Source organism: Oncorhynchus keta, chromosome 31 (genome assembly GCF_023373465.1).
Source record: "Oncorhynchus keta strain PuntledgeMale-10-30-2019 chromosome 31, Oket_V2, whole genome shotgun sequence".
In the NCBI taxonomy this organism is placed as follows: Eukaryota; Metazoa; Chordata; class Actinopteri; order Salmoniformes; family Salmonidae; genus Oncorhynchus; species Oncorhynchus keta.
The window spans coordinates 10,237,856-10,258,757 of NC_068451.1; the positions used below are offsets into that span (position 1 = coordinate 10,237,856).

General features: G+C 41.0%; 2 protein-coding genes across 5 annotated transcripts in view; both read right to left on the reverse strand.

Annotated features, from left to right (window-relative positions):
- Positions 1-341: 341 nt before the first annotated feature.
- Positions 342-6,699, reverse strand: LOC118364383 (ubiquitin-conjugating enzyme E2 E1). Of its 4 annotated transcripts, none has more exons than XM_035745885.2 (7): positions 6,403-6,685; positions 5,578-5,771; positions 4,524-4,701; positions 4,194-4,244; positions 3,049-3,181; positions 931-1,078; positions 342-571 (listed from the first exon to the last, which is right to left on the reverse strand). In XM_035745885.2, the coding sequence occupies exons 3-7, from the start codon at positions 4,670-4,672 to the stop codon at positions 474-476; spliced, it is 579 nt and encodes a 192-aa protein (XP_035601778.1). In that variant the 5' UTR covers positions 4,673-4,701; positions 5,578-5,771; positions 6,403-6,685; the 3' UTR covers positions 342-473. The 4 variants fall into 4 exon arrangements, with proteins under 4 accessions (XP_035601778.1, XP_035601779.1, XP_035601776.1 ...); XM_035745886.2 differs by having other exon boundaries at positions 4,524-4,660; positions 6,403-6,680; XM_035745883.2 differs by lacking the exon at positions 5,578-5,771 and having other exon boundaries at positions 4,524-4,660; positions 6,403-6,699.
- Positions 6,700-6,942: 243 nt separating this feature from the next.
- Positions 6,943-20,902, reverse strand: part of LOC118364384 (ubiquitin-conjugating enzyme E2 E2-like) — a 37,197-nt gene continuing 23,237 nt past the window's right edge. The window contains exons 4-6 of the mRNA XM_035745887.2: positions 9,745-9,877; positions 8,227-8,374; positions 6,943-7,692 (exon numbers count right to left, since the gene is read on the reverse strand). Coding sequence (XP_035601780.1) covers positions 7,595-7,692; positions 8,227-8,374; positions 9,745-9,877 — 379 coding nt within the window. The 3' untranslated portion in view covers positions 6,943-7,594. The remainder of the gene's footprint in view (positions 7,693-8,226; positions 8,375-9,744; positions 9,878-20,902) is intronic.

Here is a 20,902-nt window from a genome sequence, read left to right on the forward strand (position 1 = left end):
TCACTAATCCTTCATCTGAGCATAACCGAGCTTGCACTGTTCCTTTAGCACCAAATTCCATTGGTTTTTCAAATGAGAGATTAGTTATTGCAAAATAACATGGTAAACGCTATTCAAAGTATAAGCATGGACAACAGAACTGTGTAAAAAAGTACTTAGATTTGTAGCTATTGTGGTACAACTGTACTGTAGTTCCATATTAAAAGTTGAATTGGCAAAAGGTGAAATCCATGTTATGGCACTGTTTATGCATTATATTTGAGGGATAGCCTACTAAATTTCAGGAGATTAGCTAAGCAGTGGAGAATCCTACAGAGAGTAATAAAATATATGACATTACATATTGTTTCATTGTTTTTCTTTATTTTCATATTTGCACAGATAACTTAATCAGGAACCCAAAAAATATACCAGACAATAAAGTACTAAAAATCTGAAATAGAAATCCCCCCACACAGCTGTGCTCTATGGGCCTATGTGGCGTACCGCTTCGTCCACTGTTTGGCTGTTCTATCATGCTCGGCTCTGTTTGTCGTGTACTGGGTGGCGATGCTTCCAACCAGGGGATCAGCTGAAAGTGAAAAACAACATGAGCGAAATAACAGTTAGAGGGTGGTGAATTTTGAAACAATTACTCTGCTTCAAGTGATGAATTCTAAGCCTTTTATAACTACTTATGAGTTATGCCAACTTAGTGGTATCATAAGGAATTACAAATGCAATATAAGAGGCATTGTGTGTGGGCCTCAAAGTGATACCCATAATAAAAAGTAATCCACATCTGAGCACAAAATTTGACCCTTCTCAGGAGTCAGGAATACTATTATTTGTTCTGGTATCATATTTCCAGTCTGGGACAGGTGCAGATCTGAAGAGAAACAAGTAAAAGGGGACAAAGAAGCCAGTTAGGCTCCCTGATGGATATCTTACCTGGGTTACAGTCTGTGAGCAGAGAGCAGATGGACAGCAGCACTTTGGAGATGGTGAGGGCGGGGCTCCAGTTGTCCTTCAGGATGTCTAGACAGATCACCCCCTGACTGTTGATGTTACAGTGGTAGATCCTCGTCCGAAACGTTACCTTGAGGAAAAACAAAAGTAGAAAATGTACATGCTATAGGCATATTTAACATAACAAGGCTAGAGGCTATATCAAAATCTATACTGAACATAAATATAAACGCAACATGTAGGTGGTGAAATAAAAGATCCCAGACATTCTCCACAGGTACAAAAGCTTATTTTGTTGATAATCAATCCACCTGACAGGTTTGGCATATCAAGAAGCTGACTAAACAGCATGATCATTATTACACAGGTGCACCTTGTGCTGGGGACAATAAAAGGCTTCTAAAATGTGCAGTTGTCACAATACCACAAATACATTTTGAGGGAGTGTGCAATTGGCATGCTGACTGCAGGAATGTTCACCAGAGCTGTTGCCAGAGAATTTAAAGTTCATTTCTCTACCATAAACTGTCTCCAACATCGTTTTAGAGAATTTGGCATTACATCCAACCGGGTCTCACAACCACAGACCACATGTAACCATGCCAGCCCAGGGCCACCACATCCTGCTTCTTAAAAATAAAACATGTACTTAATCACTCGGGAGCCCTGTGGGATCATCTGAGACTAGCCACCAGGACAGCTGATGAAACTGAGAAGTATCTCTAATGAGGCCCTTTGTGGGGAAAAAAACTTATTCTGATTGGCTGCGCCCCTGCCAGGTCATGTGAAATTCATAGATTTAAGGTCTAATGATTTTATTTCAATTGACTGATTTCCTTATATGAACTGTAACTCAATAAAATCATTGAAGTTGTTGCATGTTGAGTTTATATTTTTGTTCAGTATAACTATTTATTAAAGTGGATCAACATTTATTGGGGCAGAAGACAAAGCATGTAGGGCCGGGATGATACCAGTATTGCAATATTTGTTAGTATCGTGGCAAGGAAACAAAACACAAAGCAGATTTTTACTTCTTGAGGAAAACAGCTCTAATGTTGGAAACAAACATTATGTTGTCCTCCAGAGTCACATGTATTTATTTTCCATGATATATCACACCACATTTTACATACAGCAGGTTTATTGGTTACATTTTCTGTTTGTAATCAAGATATTACGATCTTGCCTCATCGCTGCAACTCTCTAACGGGCTCGGGAGAGGTGAAGGTCGAGTCATGCGTCCTCCGAAACATGACCCACCAAACCTCGCTTCGTAACACCCGCCTACTTAACTGGGAAGCCAGACGCACCAATGTGTCGGAAGGAAACGCCATTCAACTGACAACTGAGTGTCAGCCTGCAGGCGCACTGCCTGCCACAAGGAATTGCTAGAGTGCGATGAGCCAAGTGGAGGTGTCAAATGCCCTCTGTTGGTTAATGAGAGTACTTAAACATGTTAACAGGGAAATCCTGGCAAAACGCAGGGATTGTAAGTACTGTACATATGCTGCCTGCTGTGTTCTAGAAACTGGAGGAAATTCAGTCATCCTCATTTCACCATTCTCAAAAAGAAATTCCATATTGTAATGAAATTGTAAACTGTGACAAAACAATCCAAATATAATAGAATTTCATTTGAGCACATTTTTATGAAATGTTTGGATTTGTTTTTAGCACATGGAATTAAACTAGCACACTAACTAGTGAGCTAACTAGCCAAGCTACAAGCTGTGTTTCAAATTGGATATTTAGTTAGTGTTGTTATGGATGAAATTGAATACGGTCCCTCCTTCTCTGGCAATGACCCGACTCACGCACACACACAAAGAGGCACACATGTAAATAGCTCTCTAGCATCTGGAAAGAGAGTCTCGTTTTTTGTTTTCTTTTTTGCTGTGGTGGCAACAATTTAGCAGCAGCACAATATGACAAACACTGTGATCATCACCGGTTGCATTTTTTGCTGTGTATACCCTGAAGAACACGAAAATGAACACTAAGTAAATCTGTCCCATTTATTGCGTGGGACTAAACCAAGATGACCCTTTTATAGTGTAGAGGGTAAAAGTGGACTGGTAGCTGACGATTGCCCAGTACCTTGGGTGGTTTGAAGGGGTAGTCGGGTGTGAAGGCGATGTCGAGGAAAAAGACCCCTCCCTCGTAAACAGAGCCCGGTGGTCCCAGGATGGTTGACCTCCACTCGTAAATGTTATCTCCTTTTGGACCAGCGCTGGAATTAAATGAGATAAAGTTACAGATTATGTTATACTATTAGCCTGGCCACAGATCTGTACTTTAGCCAACTCCTTTGTCATTACCCACCTGGAAAACCAAAGGAGAACAGTCTCCCTAATTGGTGTTAACTGGACCACGGTCTTTGTTATTGTTATGGCTCAGGTCACTTGTGTGTGTACTTCATCTCATTGCCACAAGGGACAAATACCTTAAACCATTCTCCTCACCCATTTACGTAAAAAGCTGAGCGATAGGGCTAGAGAAATGTAACCACTTAAATTCATAGACCATGATTTAAAAAAAAAAAAAATGTAACCATGTTTTGAGGCTCTATAGTGCTTGTTAACATTTACGTTGTTTACAAACGTCAGAGAGAAACAACCTTATATTTTTTGGGGGGTACATTAAGTTATGGATACATTTATTTCATTTATAAGTCCCAAAATGGATGAATCCATTGTCCCTTTAAGGCTTACTGCACCTGCAAAAAACTTGTCTGAAACTGTTTAGAGCCTATTATCCCTTGGGTTGGTACCCACTTGGTGAACACACAGGTTTATATTGCTTGAGAGAACAGTACATTCTCTCTCAAGCTTCAAAGAAGCCTCCATTCGCAACCAATCCCTGATGACGTGTCTCTGTATCGTGACCCATATTGACTTCCTCAGAGCAGATCAGCCTTCATCCTTGGTACATGCTGAACACGTAGTGGAAATTATCTAGAGTGATGACTACAAGGCTGATCCAACAATGGGGGAGACGTAAAATTATGCTTCATGTAGATTTCTAAACACCACCAGCAGTCAAAACATGTTGATCAAAATGGGTGCAGCTTTATTTTATCAGCATATGGGACAACATAAGAAATCAGAAAGTAACGCAATCCTTTATGAATAAGTGGTAAAATAATTATTGTTTGGAGAGTCGCCTGTAGGTATTGACCATGGCAATACGCAAAACACTGGGGGCGGATTGGAAAAGAGAAGATGAGCTCAAATAAAACCAACCTGCAGTTTGGCGGAGGGTCCAGCGTGATATCTGCCAGCTCTTTCTGAATCCTGCAGAAACAAACATGCCTTCAGATCAATCATTGATTGCCCAGCCATACCTTAAACATCTTTGTTTTCTCAGCCATGAACTTCCAAAGGTAAAGAAATGGCACAGATATTTTGGTCCAATACAGTGAGGCTAGAATATTTTTAAACAAATAAAGTACAAAGAACATTTTAGTGCTAGCTACAATCATCTAGGAGATTAACCCACCCCTCTGACTAAATGTCACATTGTTGGTGTTGTGTGACAACCAGCCAATATTTAATGAGGTTTGGGTGTGTTACCTCTTTGCGCTGGTGGATAGCAGCTTGGAGGTCTTGCTCATACTGGCTTTACTCTCCCGTTTCTTGCAAGGTGTGTCCTTCGGTTTGTTTTGATTGGAGGAGGAAGACGACGAAGAGCTGGTGCTGACACACGAATCCTTATCCGACATACCGGTTTGGACAAGAAATTAGAAGGAACCTACAATGCGATTGTGATGCAGCAGTTGAAGAAAAAAAGCAGTAGCTTTGAAAAATGAAATTGCTTTCAAGCCATTGCAAAATTAAGTAACGTTACAGTTATGACAGAGCACCTTTGACATTCTAGGAAAAATGGCTACCTCAACATAGCTTGCTGAGATTACCTAAAAACAAGCCACTTCAACACAGCTATGACTGGAAGTGACTTTTTCGTAGTAGGTTAGGAGAAGGTACGCAGTAGGTTAGGAGAATTAACATATCTGGTTAGGAGAATTAGGTTAAGGTTAGGAAAAGGTTTAGTGAAAATGCTCTCCTAACTTGCTAGGAAGAGTTACTTCCGGTCGTAGCTGTATCGAAGTGGCATGTTTTTAGGGAGTCCCTAGGCTTAGCGGCGATGCATCTGGTTTACAGTGATACAGCTTATTCAACCTAGCTTCCTTTTCTGCTGAATACTAGATGTGGGAAGTGCACTCAGGTGTTTTCTTTTACACCTGCTACGTTATGTTATGGCAGAGGTTTCCAACAATTTTCAGGTACTGTACCACCGACGGAATTTTGCTCTGCCCAGAGGACACCCTCATGTACATTTCACCAGTAGGCCTATGGTCTCATGAGTCTTCAAGTACCCTCTGTGGATAGGCCAAGTATCCCTGGTTGGGAACCACTGGGTTAGGGAGTCCCATACAGCTTGCTACTTGGCTAGTGCTCAGTTGAAATAAAGGTAATTGGCTAGCTGCCACCCCCATCCCTCCTCTGGCAATAATGTTGGGATTATGGATGGTTGAGCAAACCATTTTTGACAGCCCTGATATGGCAAGCCTCCATTATTCCCCAAATGTAATAGATCATGAATGATGTGAAATTGTAGCTAACTTACCGTCAGCTAATACTAAAGGCGCCCAGAAGGAACAAATGGATCCATGGTGGTGAACAACAGCTAGTTAGTTAGTCTTTGTGGCCAACCATTTGATGGGAACACTCTCGGGCCTTCTTCACAGTAATTAATGTTAGCTTGCTCGCTAATATCTCTGGTCTGGAGTTACTTGCTATGGCCTCTTCGCTCCTGGAGTCCTGAAACGTTAAGACAATGATCTAACACATTCATTTGTTTGTAAATTACAGGTCTCCTGGAGCAAAGAGGCTATAGCAGTTTGCTAGCGAGTTCGCCTACAGTAGTTTACGTTTGCAATTGCTTGTGCCAAGTCTAGCTGGTTGGACTAGTTTTGGTTAACAAAGTAGACATTAACAGCTGGCTAGCATAACCATCTAGCTAGCTAGTTAACGCTAGTCACAAACGTCCGACCTGCTGATTTTCTCGCCCCCACCCGTTATTAGCCGACCGTTTGACTGCCCAGACCTTAGCCAACGTTAAGCTCGAAAGTTCGGAAAAATACTGTAGTTACATCAACGTTTACGCCCACCTCAACCTTTCAACATTCTGAGATATTTAACTTAGCTAACGTTAGTTGGCAAACAAGGTTACACCATAGTGAAACTAGTTTAGTTACTAGCTTGAGCTAGCTAACGTTAATATGTATTTCCTGAGCCAGGCAGTGTCACCACAAATGTGTCTGTTGAGTCGTTAACTAGCCGTCTTTTCCAATACAAAACAAGTTGAATACACTCAGAGAACTTCAATATATTTTATAACTCATGAGGCATATTCAATATTAAAAGTAACGTCAGCCAAGTAGCAAATCACCTCCTTTGTGTCTGGATCTCTCCACTGCCTGTGCTCGTGCAAATCGCCTTCTGTGGAACGGAAGTGCCGCGGGTGCAGTGGATTCATATCGTTGCACTCATAATAATGAAGGCAAATCGGCGCACAGGGATCATTCAACATTAGGTCTTCGTAGACTGATCTGACATTTTGATATCATACATTAAACAAAAGATGCACGAAAAAGCACATGTCGGATGAGGGCCAAAATAAAATGTGGAGCATCACTGAATATGGTGTCACCAAGTCAAGGTGAAAGAGAGGTTCATATATGGTCTATGGTTCATGCCCACCTCTTAACCTAGACCTGTGATGCAGTTTCTTCTGCTGTAGTCTATTTGACCCTGGTTTCACTCATTCCCTGGGTTTCCCAGTTCATTATATGCTCAGGCACAGGTGTGTGTGTGTGTGTGTGTGTGTGTGTGTGTGTGTGTGTGTCAGTCATGAGGCAGAAGGCTGATAGGTCCAGAGATTAACATCTTAACACCTGTCATAGAGGGTTCACAGTTACAGAAGAGTATCTCACGAGCCAACCAGTGTTTTATTGGGTGCTTCATTAATACAAGTGCACAACAAACCACCCTGCCATGCCAGAGTAGCCAGTAAATGTACAAGTCCTGCCTCTTTTACAAGCAGACCTATATTTCTGTGGTCTGCCTCAAAAGCGTTTGAAAAAATACATACAGTACAAACAAAACCAGAAAGCGTAGAAGAGCATGACATGTCATTTGATGCAAATCTTCCTCCTGTTCCATGCAGATACCATTGATGACTGGAATGGGAAATTAAAAAATACACAAGAACCTAGAGTAAAGTAAAAAGAGTATATAATCTGCATTTTGTTCCTGGAGCCACTATGAAAACAAGGATACATACTGTATAGTTGAGGGACAATGCTTATTAGAATAAGTGTCTTTTTTCAATACATTAATTCCAACATTCAGATATTGGAAAATAAAATCCCAATCTACTCTTTGTATAAAAAAAGAAGCTTTCAAGTCAACAAGGAACAAAGGACAGTTCTTTACAAAGAAAAGGTAGATACAAAGTTTTTTTTAGGGGGGGATTACAGGTATAACATTGCACTTAGTGAGTGTGCTTTGAAAGGCTGGGGAGAGAGGTAGAGAAGTACAGTGGGGGTGGGGGGGTGACAGTGGAAAAGTCAGACGGGGATCTATGTGGCGTATCTCTTCGTCCACTGCTTGGCTATTCTGTCATGTTCCGTTCTGTTTGTCAGGTATTGTGTGGCAATGCTCCCCACCAGAGGGTCCGCTGCAATGACAAAAAAAAAGGACGCAGATCAGAGCATGCATTAATGAATAGCATTTCACCAGTGTATGGTTTTTTGGAGTTCCGAGCATATTATTACATTGTATTAAAATATGAATAAGATCATTTAAATTCCATCAACAGGTTCAACAGCAACAGAGCTACTGTCCCTGGGGAAGGGAATGCTGGAACACCACTAGAAGAGCTGCAGACAGTTATCAAAGTATGAAACATTATCACCATCTCTGTGTGTAGATGTTTCCTGCTGAGAGTTTACATTATCTACACACAGAGATGGTGATAATCGTTCATGCTGTGAGTCTACATTATCTACACAGAGATGGTGATAATCGTTCATGCTGTGAGTCTACATTATCTACACAGAGATGGTGATAATTTGTCATGCGGTGAGTTTACACTACCGCCATCTGTGTGTGTAGATAGTGTCAACTCAAATGTAATTTAAAATCAGTCATGAATTACCAACTGAAATGAGAACACTGCAGCTCATGATGTGGACATTGACAGGTCTCTTACCTGGGTTACAGTCTGTGAGCAGAGAGCAGATAGACAGCAGCACCTTGGAGATGGTGAGGGCAGGGCTCCAGTTGTCCTTCAGGATGTCCAGACAGATCACCCCCTGACTATTGATGTTACAGTGGTAGATCCTCGTCCGAAATGTTACCTGGCGATTACAGGAAAAGAAGGCATTTATAGTTTAGAAACATGCTTCAGCGGCAATACTGGCAGTGGAATAGTCTAAATTGGACAAAATAGAAATGTAAGAAACAGAATTATGTCATTTCTTTGTTGAGAAGATGGTGACAACCCTTATAACACAGCTGCAGAGTTTTGATATACCTTAAAAAATACCAGAATTTTAATTTGCCTTCTAATTTCCTTAGGCTTTGATATAGCCAACAGGGGGCAGCATGGTGCATTTACCAATATGCAGAAAACCTTTATAATTGTCATGAAATTCCCCAGAAAAAAAACCCATGCCTATCTCTAATCTCACTACAACCGTTACATATTAGTTTGAGAGGAAAACAATCATTCCTATAAGACTTTCACAGGGAATCAAATAATGGGTGAAAATTACTTTATTTGGTTTCATATGTGCTTAGGTCAAACCTTTGTACAACAAACATCCACACAAACGTCCCTGTTAAGTTTACTACCGTGTTTCTGATTGACAGTGAGTCTGACATCTGTTTAGGCCTGACACCTGACACCGGCCCAGTACTCCAATCACCAACATCTGGACAGACTGACCCTGACCTTGCAGAGGAAACTTCTAATGAGCCTTGGCATTTTGAACACACCGAGAATAAGACATGATAAATAACCCCACAATGGTGCACTCTCTGCCCCACTAACCCTAACAACCAAATCGTATACTTCCAATCTGTCCAACAAGCTTGTCAAACTGGAGTTTCAGTTAGGGGCTTGAAAAAAGCTCTGGTAAGAGTCTATAGTATACAGCAAAAGTCCAATGGAGCATGTATTGTGCGCTACAGTGACGGAAGAACTGGCTACAGATCACAGTGGGACAAAACACTTGAGCCCTCTGGCTACACTGAGCAGAGCTTGAGCCTGTGGATTTGTTTGAGTCTGCTGTCAAACAGTAGAGCCGGTTCTTACACAGCTCAGAGAGAAACAGAGACAAAAAGAGAGAATGAAAGATTGGGGGGAGGAAACAGACAAAATGAGAGAGAAAGAGTCAGAACTCAAAATGAAAGCAAGTGAGAGGAAAATTGGGTTCTAAGAAGCACAAAGAGATATCCAAAAGCACATTTCATACACTTGATAATGACATCCACTCAACAACCGAAAATACTCCACAGGGTACATTTCATGAAAAGTCTAATAAAGAATGAATTGAAAATATGGACAGTGAACTGGTAAAGGCTTGAAGGAGTACACCAGATTTCCAGAAAATCATGTTAGCTGTTGAAATTACATTAAAGCAAGAGTTTTCCACAGAGGAAGAGGGCAGCACAATGGCACTAAAGCTATAAAACATTTGTGGTCAGTATGGCAAGGGGTGCTGACCTTGGGTGGTTTGAAGGGGTAGTCGGGTGTGAAGGCGATGTCGAGGAAAAAGACCCCTCCCTCGTAAACAGAGCCCGGTGGTCCCAGGATGGTTGACCTCCACTCATAGATGTTGTCTCCTTTGGGGCCGGCGCTGAAACAGAAACATGTCAATATGTTTAGCAACTCGGGGCATTGGAATTGACAACCGGCTACTGACAGGGTAGCCTAAAGTAGACAAAGTCTGAGTCCAAGTGAGCAAGCGAGTGAGGAGGAAATGCTTGTTTCTGACAAGTTAAAGACGCAGAGATTGGAGATTCTCAGTCTGCTCTTTTTAGCCCGAGGTTTAGTTCTGTTCAATGATTATCACTCAAGCCATCGAGGTTGTGCTGCCAAAGCAAATCTGAAACATTATTAAACCCCCCCAAAATGTGCAACATTCAATGGCTAATATCACCATCCATCCATTGAAATAAACAGTTTGTCAGTTAGATTGAGGAATCTCATTTCACAAATAGAGAACAATAAAACAAATGGTCAATTCATACACAAAAATATAATTGTCTCTTGAAGGTCCTTTATTAGATGAGTAGTTATGTTGAATGGGGTGAGGGTCACATCTGTTGGATAGTCTGGTAATTAATGTAAAGTCTCCCTCCCCCAACAGAAGACTGTCTGGAACACCGACCAGATCTGAAAGCCCAGGACAATGAGGAATTCCTCAGATTTCATGGCATTTCTGTACATGAACTTTAACATCGACTAAACCCACAGGCGCACACAAATGACTACACACACACACACACACACACGACTGCTCACAGACACTTACACATACTTAGAGATTGGGAGCAGGATTGCAGTAGCACAGAAAATGCTTGACTATCAAAGTCACCAATAGCTTTGCTCATGTTGACAAGTTCCAATAATCTGTGACTGATGTTTCCAAATGGCTATGTCAGAATGAAATGACTAGCAAGTTATGCTTTCTCCGCAACATAATAACCTCAAATAGCACGACTTGAGTATCAAACAAGTGTCTGGCTCAATGCATGCCCATGAGAATGGATCAGTCTCCACAAATAGAATGAAAGGACTAGACACTTCCTCTTTCCTGTAGTGTCAACACATGCAGATTTCACTTATCTTGTTCGAAGCCTTCTTTAATTAGTTCATTATGATCCATTCTTCTCCAGGGGCTAGAATATTTTTCAATAGCTGTTTTGTGCCCATAAGAGCAATGCGAATCTGGACTTATCTTGATGAGGCACAAAGGAAATCTGTTTTATACTGGTATGATTTGGAAATTACCTAAGCATAGCATCTGGAGACCATGTTGGGCAATATTCATTGTCAGTGCATTGCAACAGGCCAGATGTGGCCTATTAATAGCTAGCTTTAATAAATCTAAGAAATGTTCTGATGTTGCTTAGGTGGGTGAGGTAACCCCTGCACTGTTCATGGAGAAAATCAGTTGCAACCAGACAGAGAGAACTGTTTATGTGGGTGGGGGGATACGTTATTTACTCATCAACACATCCCTGCACCAGAGGTAATCTGCAGAATTAATGTGTCATGTTCATAAGGCCCGAAACAGAAGAAAGATTAGTAAAATGGGAAGGTTGTATGTGAAATTATCCAATGAGAACTCCTTGTTTTCATTTTCCGTTGAAAATGGCTTTGCCACAGTGTGCCATTTTGAACACCACACTTTGGCTGTAGGCAATTTCCTTTTCAATACTTATGGAAAAATGCTAATTTAATCAAGCGTCTACATTCAACATGATTCAAGGTGAAAAACTCAATGTAGCTTGATGCAATATAAAAATATATATTTTTCCTCCCACTGTGCCAGATGTGTGATCCTTTTCAAAGCAGCACAGATACAGGGACTCTTTCATGTCCTTTGAGGCCAATCACTTTTGAGCTCAGAAGAGATAGATGAGACGGCATGGCAGAGGATCCACTCTACACAACCTCTGTGTAGATCTGACAACACACGGACCTCTGGGTAAAGGCTAAGTCAATAGTTTAAAGTACATGCCATGACTGGAGGTTGCCCGGCAACCCCCACCCCACCAGCAGCAGGGGTTGTGGTGCTTTGTGACCGCTGCCTGAGCGCTGGCTGGGCATTCAGGACTTGACTGACAGTCTTTCATTAGACCAGTGGAGTGGGAGAGCAGGGGAGCACGGTCGAGGCCACAGCATCGGACTAAGACGGAGAGAGGCTGTCTAGGTTTAGGATATCGACTGAATCAGCATCCTGAATGGCTGAGAGGGAGATACTGCTCATCCTTACATCCTGCTTTGGTCATGGGATGAATAGGGATGTTTTATAGAAGATCCTATTCACCTAGCAAGGGGTATGATCATTACTGAGCAACTTTAAAATGCACAATGATTTTAATGCTAGTCAGAGGATTGCAATTTAGGATACTTAAACATTTATAGGAAAATAAAGTGCCTGCTCAAAATCTTACGTCAAGTCGCTAGACGTTAGGAGACTGACAATGCACCAAAATATCTGTTTTTGTCATGTGGCATAATCTAACCCCGGACAGTACTTTCACTGCACCTAGGCCTATAGCTGAATACTGCGATTTCGCAACAGTAATGGAGCTCTCCTCGCTCTACTATGGGAAAACTCTTATCCATTAATGCAGACATATCTAGTTAAGTTCAATACACAAGACATTAAACATGAATTCGCTACGGTTTGCAATAATATCCTCTGTGTGACTTGAGAGTTATAATAAATCTGTTGTACATCGGTAGATTTCTTTGAGTCACTGAGTATTTGGGTCATTTCTTCCAAGAATCTGGGAAACATTAGTGTGCGGGTGTCCGTGAGAATCTACCACTAGCCATCCTCTGCGATTACACTCATGTGGGAATGGCTCCAACAGCTGGAGTGCTGCCTCTGCAACAGAATGCAAACAAACAGAATCCCCAAATAAAACCCTTCAGGCCCGATTTACTCTGCTTTCAAACCGCTGTGGAACTCACTTATCTTGATCGAATCCAAATAAAAAAACAATGCCAAGCTAAAACATGTCATGCTCGTCAGTTAGCTAGGCATGGTCAATTCCTTTTTAACATGATACAACACATATCTGATGTTTTATCCTTTGATCATGCAATATTCTACATGGAATAATACACGGGTAAATCTGGCATACATATGGAAACTGTCAATTCACGGAAGATGGCTATTCATATGACCGCAGACACCAAACCACTGACAAGATCGTCTACATGATGTTGAACGACGACATGGACAAACCACATACATATCATAATGAACCATGTTCATTTCATGTATTCTCTTACATGCACAGAGGACAAAGAATCTATTCTGAAATACGTCTCATTACTGCCTTCATTTTGTTCGACCCCAGAAAGAGTACCTGCTGCCAAGGCAGCAGCTAATGGGGATCCATAATAAATACAAATGACACCATTACAATATAAAATATGCTAGGCTGGCTGACACAAAGAAACCCTTAGAAAATGTCATTTTTATGGCGGCCGTGTACTGCACGCCTTCTCAAAGTATACACCGTTACACACAGACACCAAAGTTGTAGTTACTAGAAACTATCCATGCAACAAGCTGTGATCCACAAAGTAACGGAGACCAGACATCATTTCCATATATTATTGAATAGCCTTTCCTTGCAGTGGCTGTGAGAGACTAGTGCACCCTGTGCCCCATTTACCATGGTCAATATACATGATTCCAGACAATCTAGAGATTGTGCCAACATGCCATAACCTTTATCATATGGTATGGCGATTACAGTAATCTCTGGCACATTGGCGACCTTCCCTCCCCGGGCTATCTACAGCTCTGGTAGTATCAACAGCTCTGGTAATTCTCCCTGACATTAGGGAAGAGGTTGAGTTGACAAGCCGATGCAGACAGGTGATCAGCCTGTGTCATTTATCTTACTCATGATGACAGAGACAAGCCCATGACAGTGTTCTACCGCTGCGGACCTCAGTTACAGGGAACATTGCTTGATTGCGTGTGTGCGCGCGACAAAATCCCTCAACTCAGACCATTCTGGGAGGGCCCATGCCGTTCACTTTCAATATTTATGGAATTTGGTGGGGTGTTTTCTGGCAAACACTCACTGTGTGTAGGAGTGTGTCTGTTCAGCAGAATGTCTAAAATGTTCTCTCTACCTCCACCTTTGACATCCGCTGTGCAGCTAGAGACAAGAGACCACAAAAGGTTATGGGAGTGTAATTTATTCCTCATCTTATTAGCTTGTTGACACAAGCTAATAACTGCAGAAGACAGACAGAACCAAGCACAGAGACAGAAACTATGCCAGCATTTGTAGTTCAGTTCAAGATCAAACAAACTGTCAATGGGTACAAAATAATAATTCAAATATATGTTGCCAGAAGCCAAAGTACCAACAACCATATTAAAATCAAAAATGAAAAGGCATTTGGGAACATGTTCATGTGTTGAGTTGTTAACATACAAGGCCAGGGAACCTTATGGATGTAGAGTTTAGAGAACGCACCTTCTTTTGCAGGACCAATTCAACATGTGCTTGGTGCAAGCGGCCCAATCCTCCAGAACTGCAATTCCTTAAAATAATTGAGCAAAAACCTTTTACACCTCAAGCTGTTCAGGATGTTGCTGTATAAAAATGGTCTCAAAATTGACCACCACAGCAAAGGTGTTATATAAAAGACTAACGGAACCCGTAATTGAATGCGATTCAGTCTTTTTAATACTGCCATGTGCAAATAGAGCTATTATCTTAATTATGCACCATTCCAGTTCATTTCCCTTAGGCACTTTTCTTTACTAATGGCATAGCCATTCAGTTAAGATCTTCTGTTCCATTGGTGCGGCGGCTGTGGCGGTTATCAGAAAGGGAACTTAATGAAGCAATCTTCCTTTCCCCTGACCGTGAAAGCAAAGCCCCGAAAACCAATTACCATGTAGCTCAGCAGCAGAGGTGACACCTCCCTCCCCGGCCTTTCGTCTTTATTTGCACAAATGACATGGTTTGTTTTTAAATCAAGCCTTTTTATTGTTCATTCTTACTATGAATACTGTAATTATTTGCCTGTGATTTATCCTGAACCAAGCATTTATGGCAGAAATGGTTGAATATATGCACGGTTTCCAAGTGAACCACATACCAATATTTACCCCTAACAGACCATTTCACATGCTGGTTCAATCAATTTAAACTACCTTCCATTTGCTCTTGATGAGAATGTGTACTTCGGAAGGTACTTCAGATACTTTTATGACATCAATAGGTAATCAAATATTTTCTATTCCCATTCCTCCATTCTAATTTCTGAAGATTTTTCTGAAAAACAGGGACTTTGGTAGGTAAGCATTATCTCCTCTCAGCATTGCTGGTGGGTCCCTGAAGCAAGCTTCTTATGCATTGCAAATGTTTGTCTCAGGACTCAATAAATAATGTAGAGCATATATCATTATCATAATACACAGGCTTCGCATACATTAATGACTCAAAAATTATGAGTCATTAAAATGTTTTTTTAAATCACTTAATCCACAGAGTTTGTGTGTACTGAACTGAACTATGTCACAACAAACAAAAGAGGCCATACTTGAAGTAGCTACATCAGAAAAGCACTGCTGCTCTCACTCTAAACCCTTAACCATTCAGCCACAACCAGAGTATTTTTCAGTACACATAACCCCCCCACAAAGCTTCAGCGCCCGGGGCAGTTGCTTGGCCTTGTGGCCAAGGAAATGGACTCGTTACCAGAAGGTTACTGTCAGAGATGAGTGGTGCGGTGCTATTCGTTGGTGAAGCACGATATGTAGCCTGGCTCCCATCTCTATTCAGCTATTACATTTCACTCCTTCGGCAATTCTATCATTAAAGAGCTTGAGAAGATCAAAGGATTTGATCCAGATTCGTTAACCCTCACAGCTATCATCCAATCACTGCGTTTATGCAAATGCAACTGATAGCAAAAGGTTCCAATTTACTTCAGAAATTTGATTGGAAATACTCTAACATTGGGTATTCTGATGTAATACATTTCATTGTAAACATAAACATTGGGTGTTGGAAGAACAGAGGATTCCCCATTTAATGCATTTTTACCACCAGCCAATGATCACATAACATCAGAAGCTGAACAACAACACAAACGCAACATGCAACAATTTCAAAGATTTCCTGAGTTACAGTAAGGAAATCAGTCAATATAAATTAATTAGGCCCCAATCTATGGATTTCACATGTTGGTCACAGATACCTTTAAAAAAAAGTAGGGGCGTGGATCATAAAACCAGTCAGTATCTGGTGTGACCATTATTTCTCATTTCTCCTTCGCATAGACTTGATCAGGCTGTTGATTGTGGCCTGTGGAATGTTGTCCCACTCCCCATCAATGGCTGTGCGAAGTTGCTGGATATTAACTGGAACTGGAACACGCTGTCGTACACGTTGATCCAGAGCATCCCAAACATGCTCTATGGGTGCCATTACTGGTGGGTATGCAGGCCATGGAAGAACTGGGTCATTTTCAGCTTCCAGGAATTGTATACAGATCTTTGCAACTTGGGGTCATACATTATCATGCTCAAAATGGCAGCGGATGAATGGCACAACAATTTATTTTATTTTATTTTTATTTCACCTTTATTTAACCAGGTAGGCTAGTTGAGAACAAGTTCTCATTTGCAACTGCGACCTGGCCAAGATAATGCATAGCAGTGTGAACAGACAACACAGAGTTACACATGGAGTAAACAATTAACAAGTCAATAACACAGTAGAAAAAAAAGGGGAGTCTATATACATTGTGTGCAAAAGGCATGAGGGGGTAGGCGAATAATTACAATTTTGCAGATTAACACTGGAGTGATAAATGATCAGATGGTCATGTAGAGATATTGGTGTGCAAAAGAGCAGAAAAGTAAATAAATAAAAACAGTATGGGGATGAGGTAGGTAAAAATGGGTGGGCTATTTACCGATTTACTATGTACAGCTGCAGCGATCGGTTAGCTGCTCAGATAGCAGATGTTTGAAGTTGGTGAGGGAGATAAAAAGTCTCCAACTTCAGTGATTTTTGCAATTCTTTCCAGTCACAGGCAGCAGAGAACTGGAACGAAAGGCGGCCAAATGAAATGTTGGCTTTAGGGATGATCAGTGAGATATACCTGCTGGAGCGCAGTGGGCATCAGGATCTCATCACAGTATCTCTATGCATTCAAATTGCAATCGATAAAATGTAATTGTGTTCGTTGTCTGTAGTTTATGACTGTCCATACCATAACCCCACAGCCACCATGGGGCATTCTATTCACAATGCGGACATCAGCAAATCACTCACCCATAAGATCGGTACAGTTGAAACCGGGATTCATCCATGAAGAGCACACTTTTTCAACATGCCGGTGGCCATCGAAGGTGAGCATTTGCCCACTGAAGTCGGTTACGACACCGAACTGCAGTCAGGTCAAGTCCCTGTTGAGGACGACGAGCACACAAATGAGCTTCCCGAGGTGGTTTCTGAAAGTTACTGCAGAAATGGTTTGGTTGTGCAACCCCACAGTCATCAATGTCCAAGGTGATTCGCCTCAGACCATCCAGCGGGTAAAGAAGCTGAATGTGGAGGTCCTGGGCTGGCGTGGTTATACGTGGTCTGCGGTTGTTGTGAGGCAGTTGGACATATTCTCAAAAATGACATTGAGGCAACTTATGGTAGAGAAATTAACATTAAATTCTCTGGCAACAGCTCTGGTTGACATTCCTGCAGTCAGCATGCCAATTGCACGCATCTGTGGCATTGTGTTGTGCGACAAAACTGCACATTTTAGAGTGGCCTTTTATAGTCTCCAGTACAAGGTGCACCTGTGTAATGATAATTTTGTTTAATCAACTTCTTGATATGCCACACCTATAAGGTCAATGGATTATCTTGGCAAGGAGAAATGCTCACTAACAGGGATATAAACACATTTGTGCACAAAATATGGGAGAAACATGTTTTTAGTGTGCATGAAACATTCCTGGGATCTTTAATTTCAGCTCATGAAACATGGAACCAACACTTTACATGTTGCGTTCATATTTTTGTGAAGTATGTTTTTTAATTACTTTAATAAGTTACCAAAATATATTTCTACTTCTGGAAAACGCATTGGGCTAGGCTACTGGTTCAGGAGTTATAAGAGACATACAGAGTGGATGGAAGAGAGAGGCCAATGGAGATGCCAACAGAGATGCATGCATTGCACAAAAATTGAACAGTGAAGACAGAGAAGTTAGAAGTTAATTCACAGGCTGGGGCATTAACAGTGGTGGGGAAAAAAGTACCCAATTGTCATACTTGAGTAAACGTAAAGATACCTTAATAGAAAATTACTCAAGTAAAAGTCACCAAGTAAAACACTACTTGAGTACAAATCTAAAAGTATTGGGTTTCAAATATACTTAAGCATCAAAAATAAAAGTATTCATAATGTTTTATTCCTTATTTTGACCAAAACCAGATGCCACCATTTTCTTTTTTTATTTACTGATAGCCGGGGCGGGGGGAGGACGACGACACACTACAACACTCAGACATCATTTACAAACAAAGCTTGTGTGTGCAGTGAGTCCGTCAGATCAGAGGCAGTAGTGATGACTAAGGATGTTCTCTTGATAAGTGCATGAATTTGACCAATTTTCCTGTCCTGCTAAGCATTCAAAAATGTAACGAGTACTTTTGGGTGTCAGGGAAAATGTATGGAGTAAAAATACATTATTTTCTTGAAATAAAAGTAAAAGCTGTCAGAAATGTAAATAGTAAACTAAAGTAGAGATGCTTAAGTTACTTTATTAGTACTTTAAAGTATTTTTACTTAATTACTTTACATCACTAGGCATTAATCTACCATTTGTATACTAGTCTACATATTAGGCCTTGCCTATTGTAGTGAATTTAGGTGATGTGATGAAACGTTGTTGCCCTTTGCTTAAACATGAATAGAATGGGCTGGTAATTTGACTGGTAAATTCATGGGTACACTCGCAATGGCCGTCTGGTGTTGTGATGCAATAATTTCCATAGTAATGTAGAATGTTCATTCAAATGACGTTAACTGATGATGCTCATGCATTGGAATGTAATTTTGGTTCGCTCAGTTGAGTTAAATCAATAAATCACAGCACATATTGATGGGTTCTAGGGATTCAAACTGACCCTCATTAAACCAGTCAACAACCGGTTACATTTTTTTCACAAACTATAAAATGTCTGACCAACAGAAAATATTATCAGAGATTTGTATACAATGACGAGATGCTTATGTTTCCGCCCTAACAATGGTAGTCGACCCAAGGCGGGAAGGCAGGCAACTAGCTTAGGCCCACAATAAGCCCATAGAAACGCATTGGGCTTATTTTGGACAGATCTTGGCGAGAGTAAAACCTCTCACTTCGCCTCTTCCTCTGATACTATGTAAGCATACAAGGACTGGACATTTTTCATTAAGTGCATGGAAACATGCAGCAATAGCAAGCCTAAAGCTATATATAGCCTATTATTGAACATGCAACTCATGTAATGAAGCAGCTAACAAAACATCCTTTTCAAACATTTGCCCAACTGCAATTAGCGGAACAGTTAGAAACTGTGCACTTAATGCGAGCAGTTCCATATGTGACAGAGATGAAAATATCAGGTAGAAACTTAGAAAGAGGGGGAATCTAATAGAAACTACTATGATGAGTTGCTAAAATGACTAGGATTGTGCTTTTGGCTTCTGGACAACGATAGAAAGTTTTCTGAAAACCAATAGAACAAGAGATAAATGCTGGTTAATGGCATGAGGAAGTCTATAAAATAATTGCCTCCACGGCTTGATTTTCACATGGCTACTTTGAAGCAAGGTAAGGCGTGCCTAATTATTTGAAGTAATGTAAAACGTTCAGGTTTCAAACAATTATACCACCTCAAGCTCACATGGCAAAGTAGTGGGTGACCTTTGATAGTCAACGGTAGGCAGGCTATAGCATATGCGTCCGAATGGCGATTGGGAGGGCACTAGTTGAGATTGACAAATAAAAATAGCTACTTTTCAATTAATCGTGGCCACCAAAGTTATCACGTGATTGCATTTAGAATTGTTATTTGTGCCGCAATGACTGAGCGTACAAAAGCAGGTTTCACTCCAGTAGCCTACAGGCTTTTGAGGAGAAACTCTTGCGCTGTCTGATAGGTGGTTGGCTATTCCGCTCCTCAAACTAGGCTCTGTATGCTGTGCGCGTGTGATAAACTGCATGACGATTTATGAAAATACACACGCACCAATTAAAATTCCACAAAATTATGCAAATCCACCTATAGACCAATAAGCATGACGGGTCAAATGTATTTTCCGGCAGCTAGCCAACTAACGGTGTACATCCCTAAAGTGTTCAATTCCTGCCTTTACCCTAGGGGTACACTTGCAATGGCCGCCAGTCTTCCCATGCGATCATTGATTTGAATGGGGATGCCTGTTCTATTCATTCTATTTCTATGGCAGCACATGGAGTCCGGAGCTGGGAAAGGAGAAAATGTGGAAAGGAAAAATGTGCCCCCCCAAACAAATATATACATTTATTTTTGTTTTATTACAGAGACCGCATCATTTGGCCGGCCAATTACCAGCAGCCAAAATTCCATGACTGTCACAGCCCTATCGGTATCCTGTATTACCTCATTAAAAAGTTTGTCCAGCTGATTAAATATTTTAGGCCTAAGCCACATTTCTGTGCCAACATGGCAGAAGTTATTATTTATTTACATACGTTCCCAGGTTATTATTAATCTAATAATGACACTTAATTTACAAGTTGTCACCACCAGAAATCTCAGTCGATTATGATGAACACATTGTACATTTGTGTCTGTACAATATAAATAACTGAGATGGTAAAATAGAGCCTAATTCCTCCTGGAACAAACGGTCTATTGTTTGTAATTTGTTGAAACCCATTAAACTTTGAGATGGTATCCCTGCCAAAATGGTAATGGAATCGAAGAGCAACTGTTTACTTTGGAGTTATTTGTTCCTTTGTCAAGATTTCACTGTTTGCTTACTGTGGATTACCATCCTGTCCGTCTCAATGTCCTGAACAGCTTCCGTGAACCAATTGTGTAATGGCTAGACTTCACCATAGAGT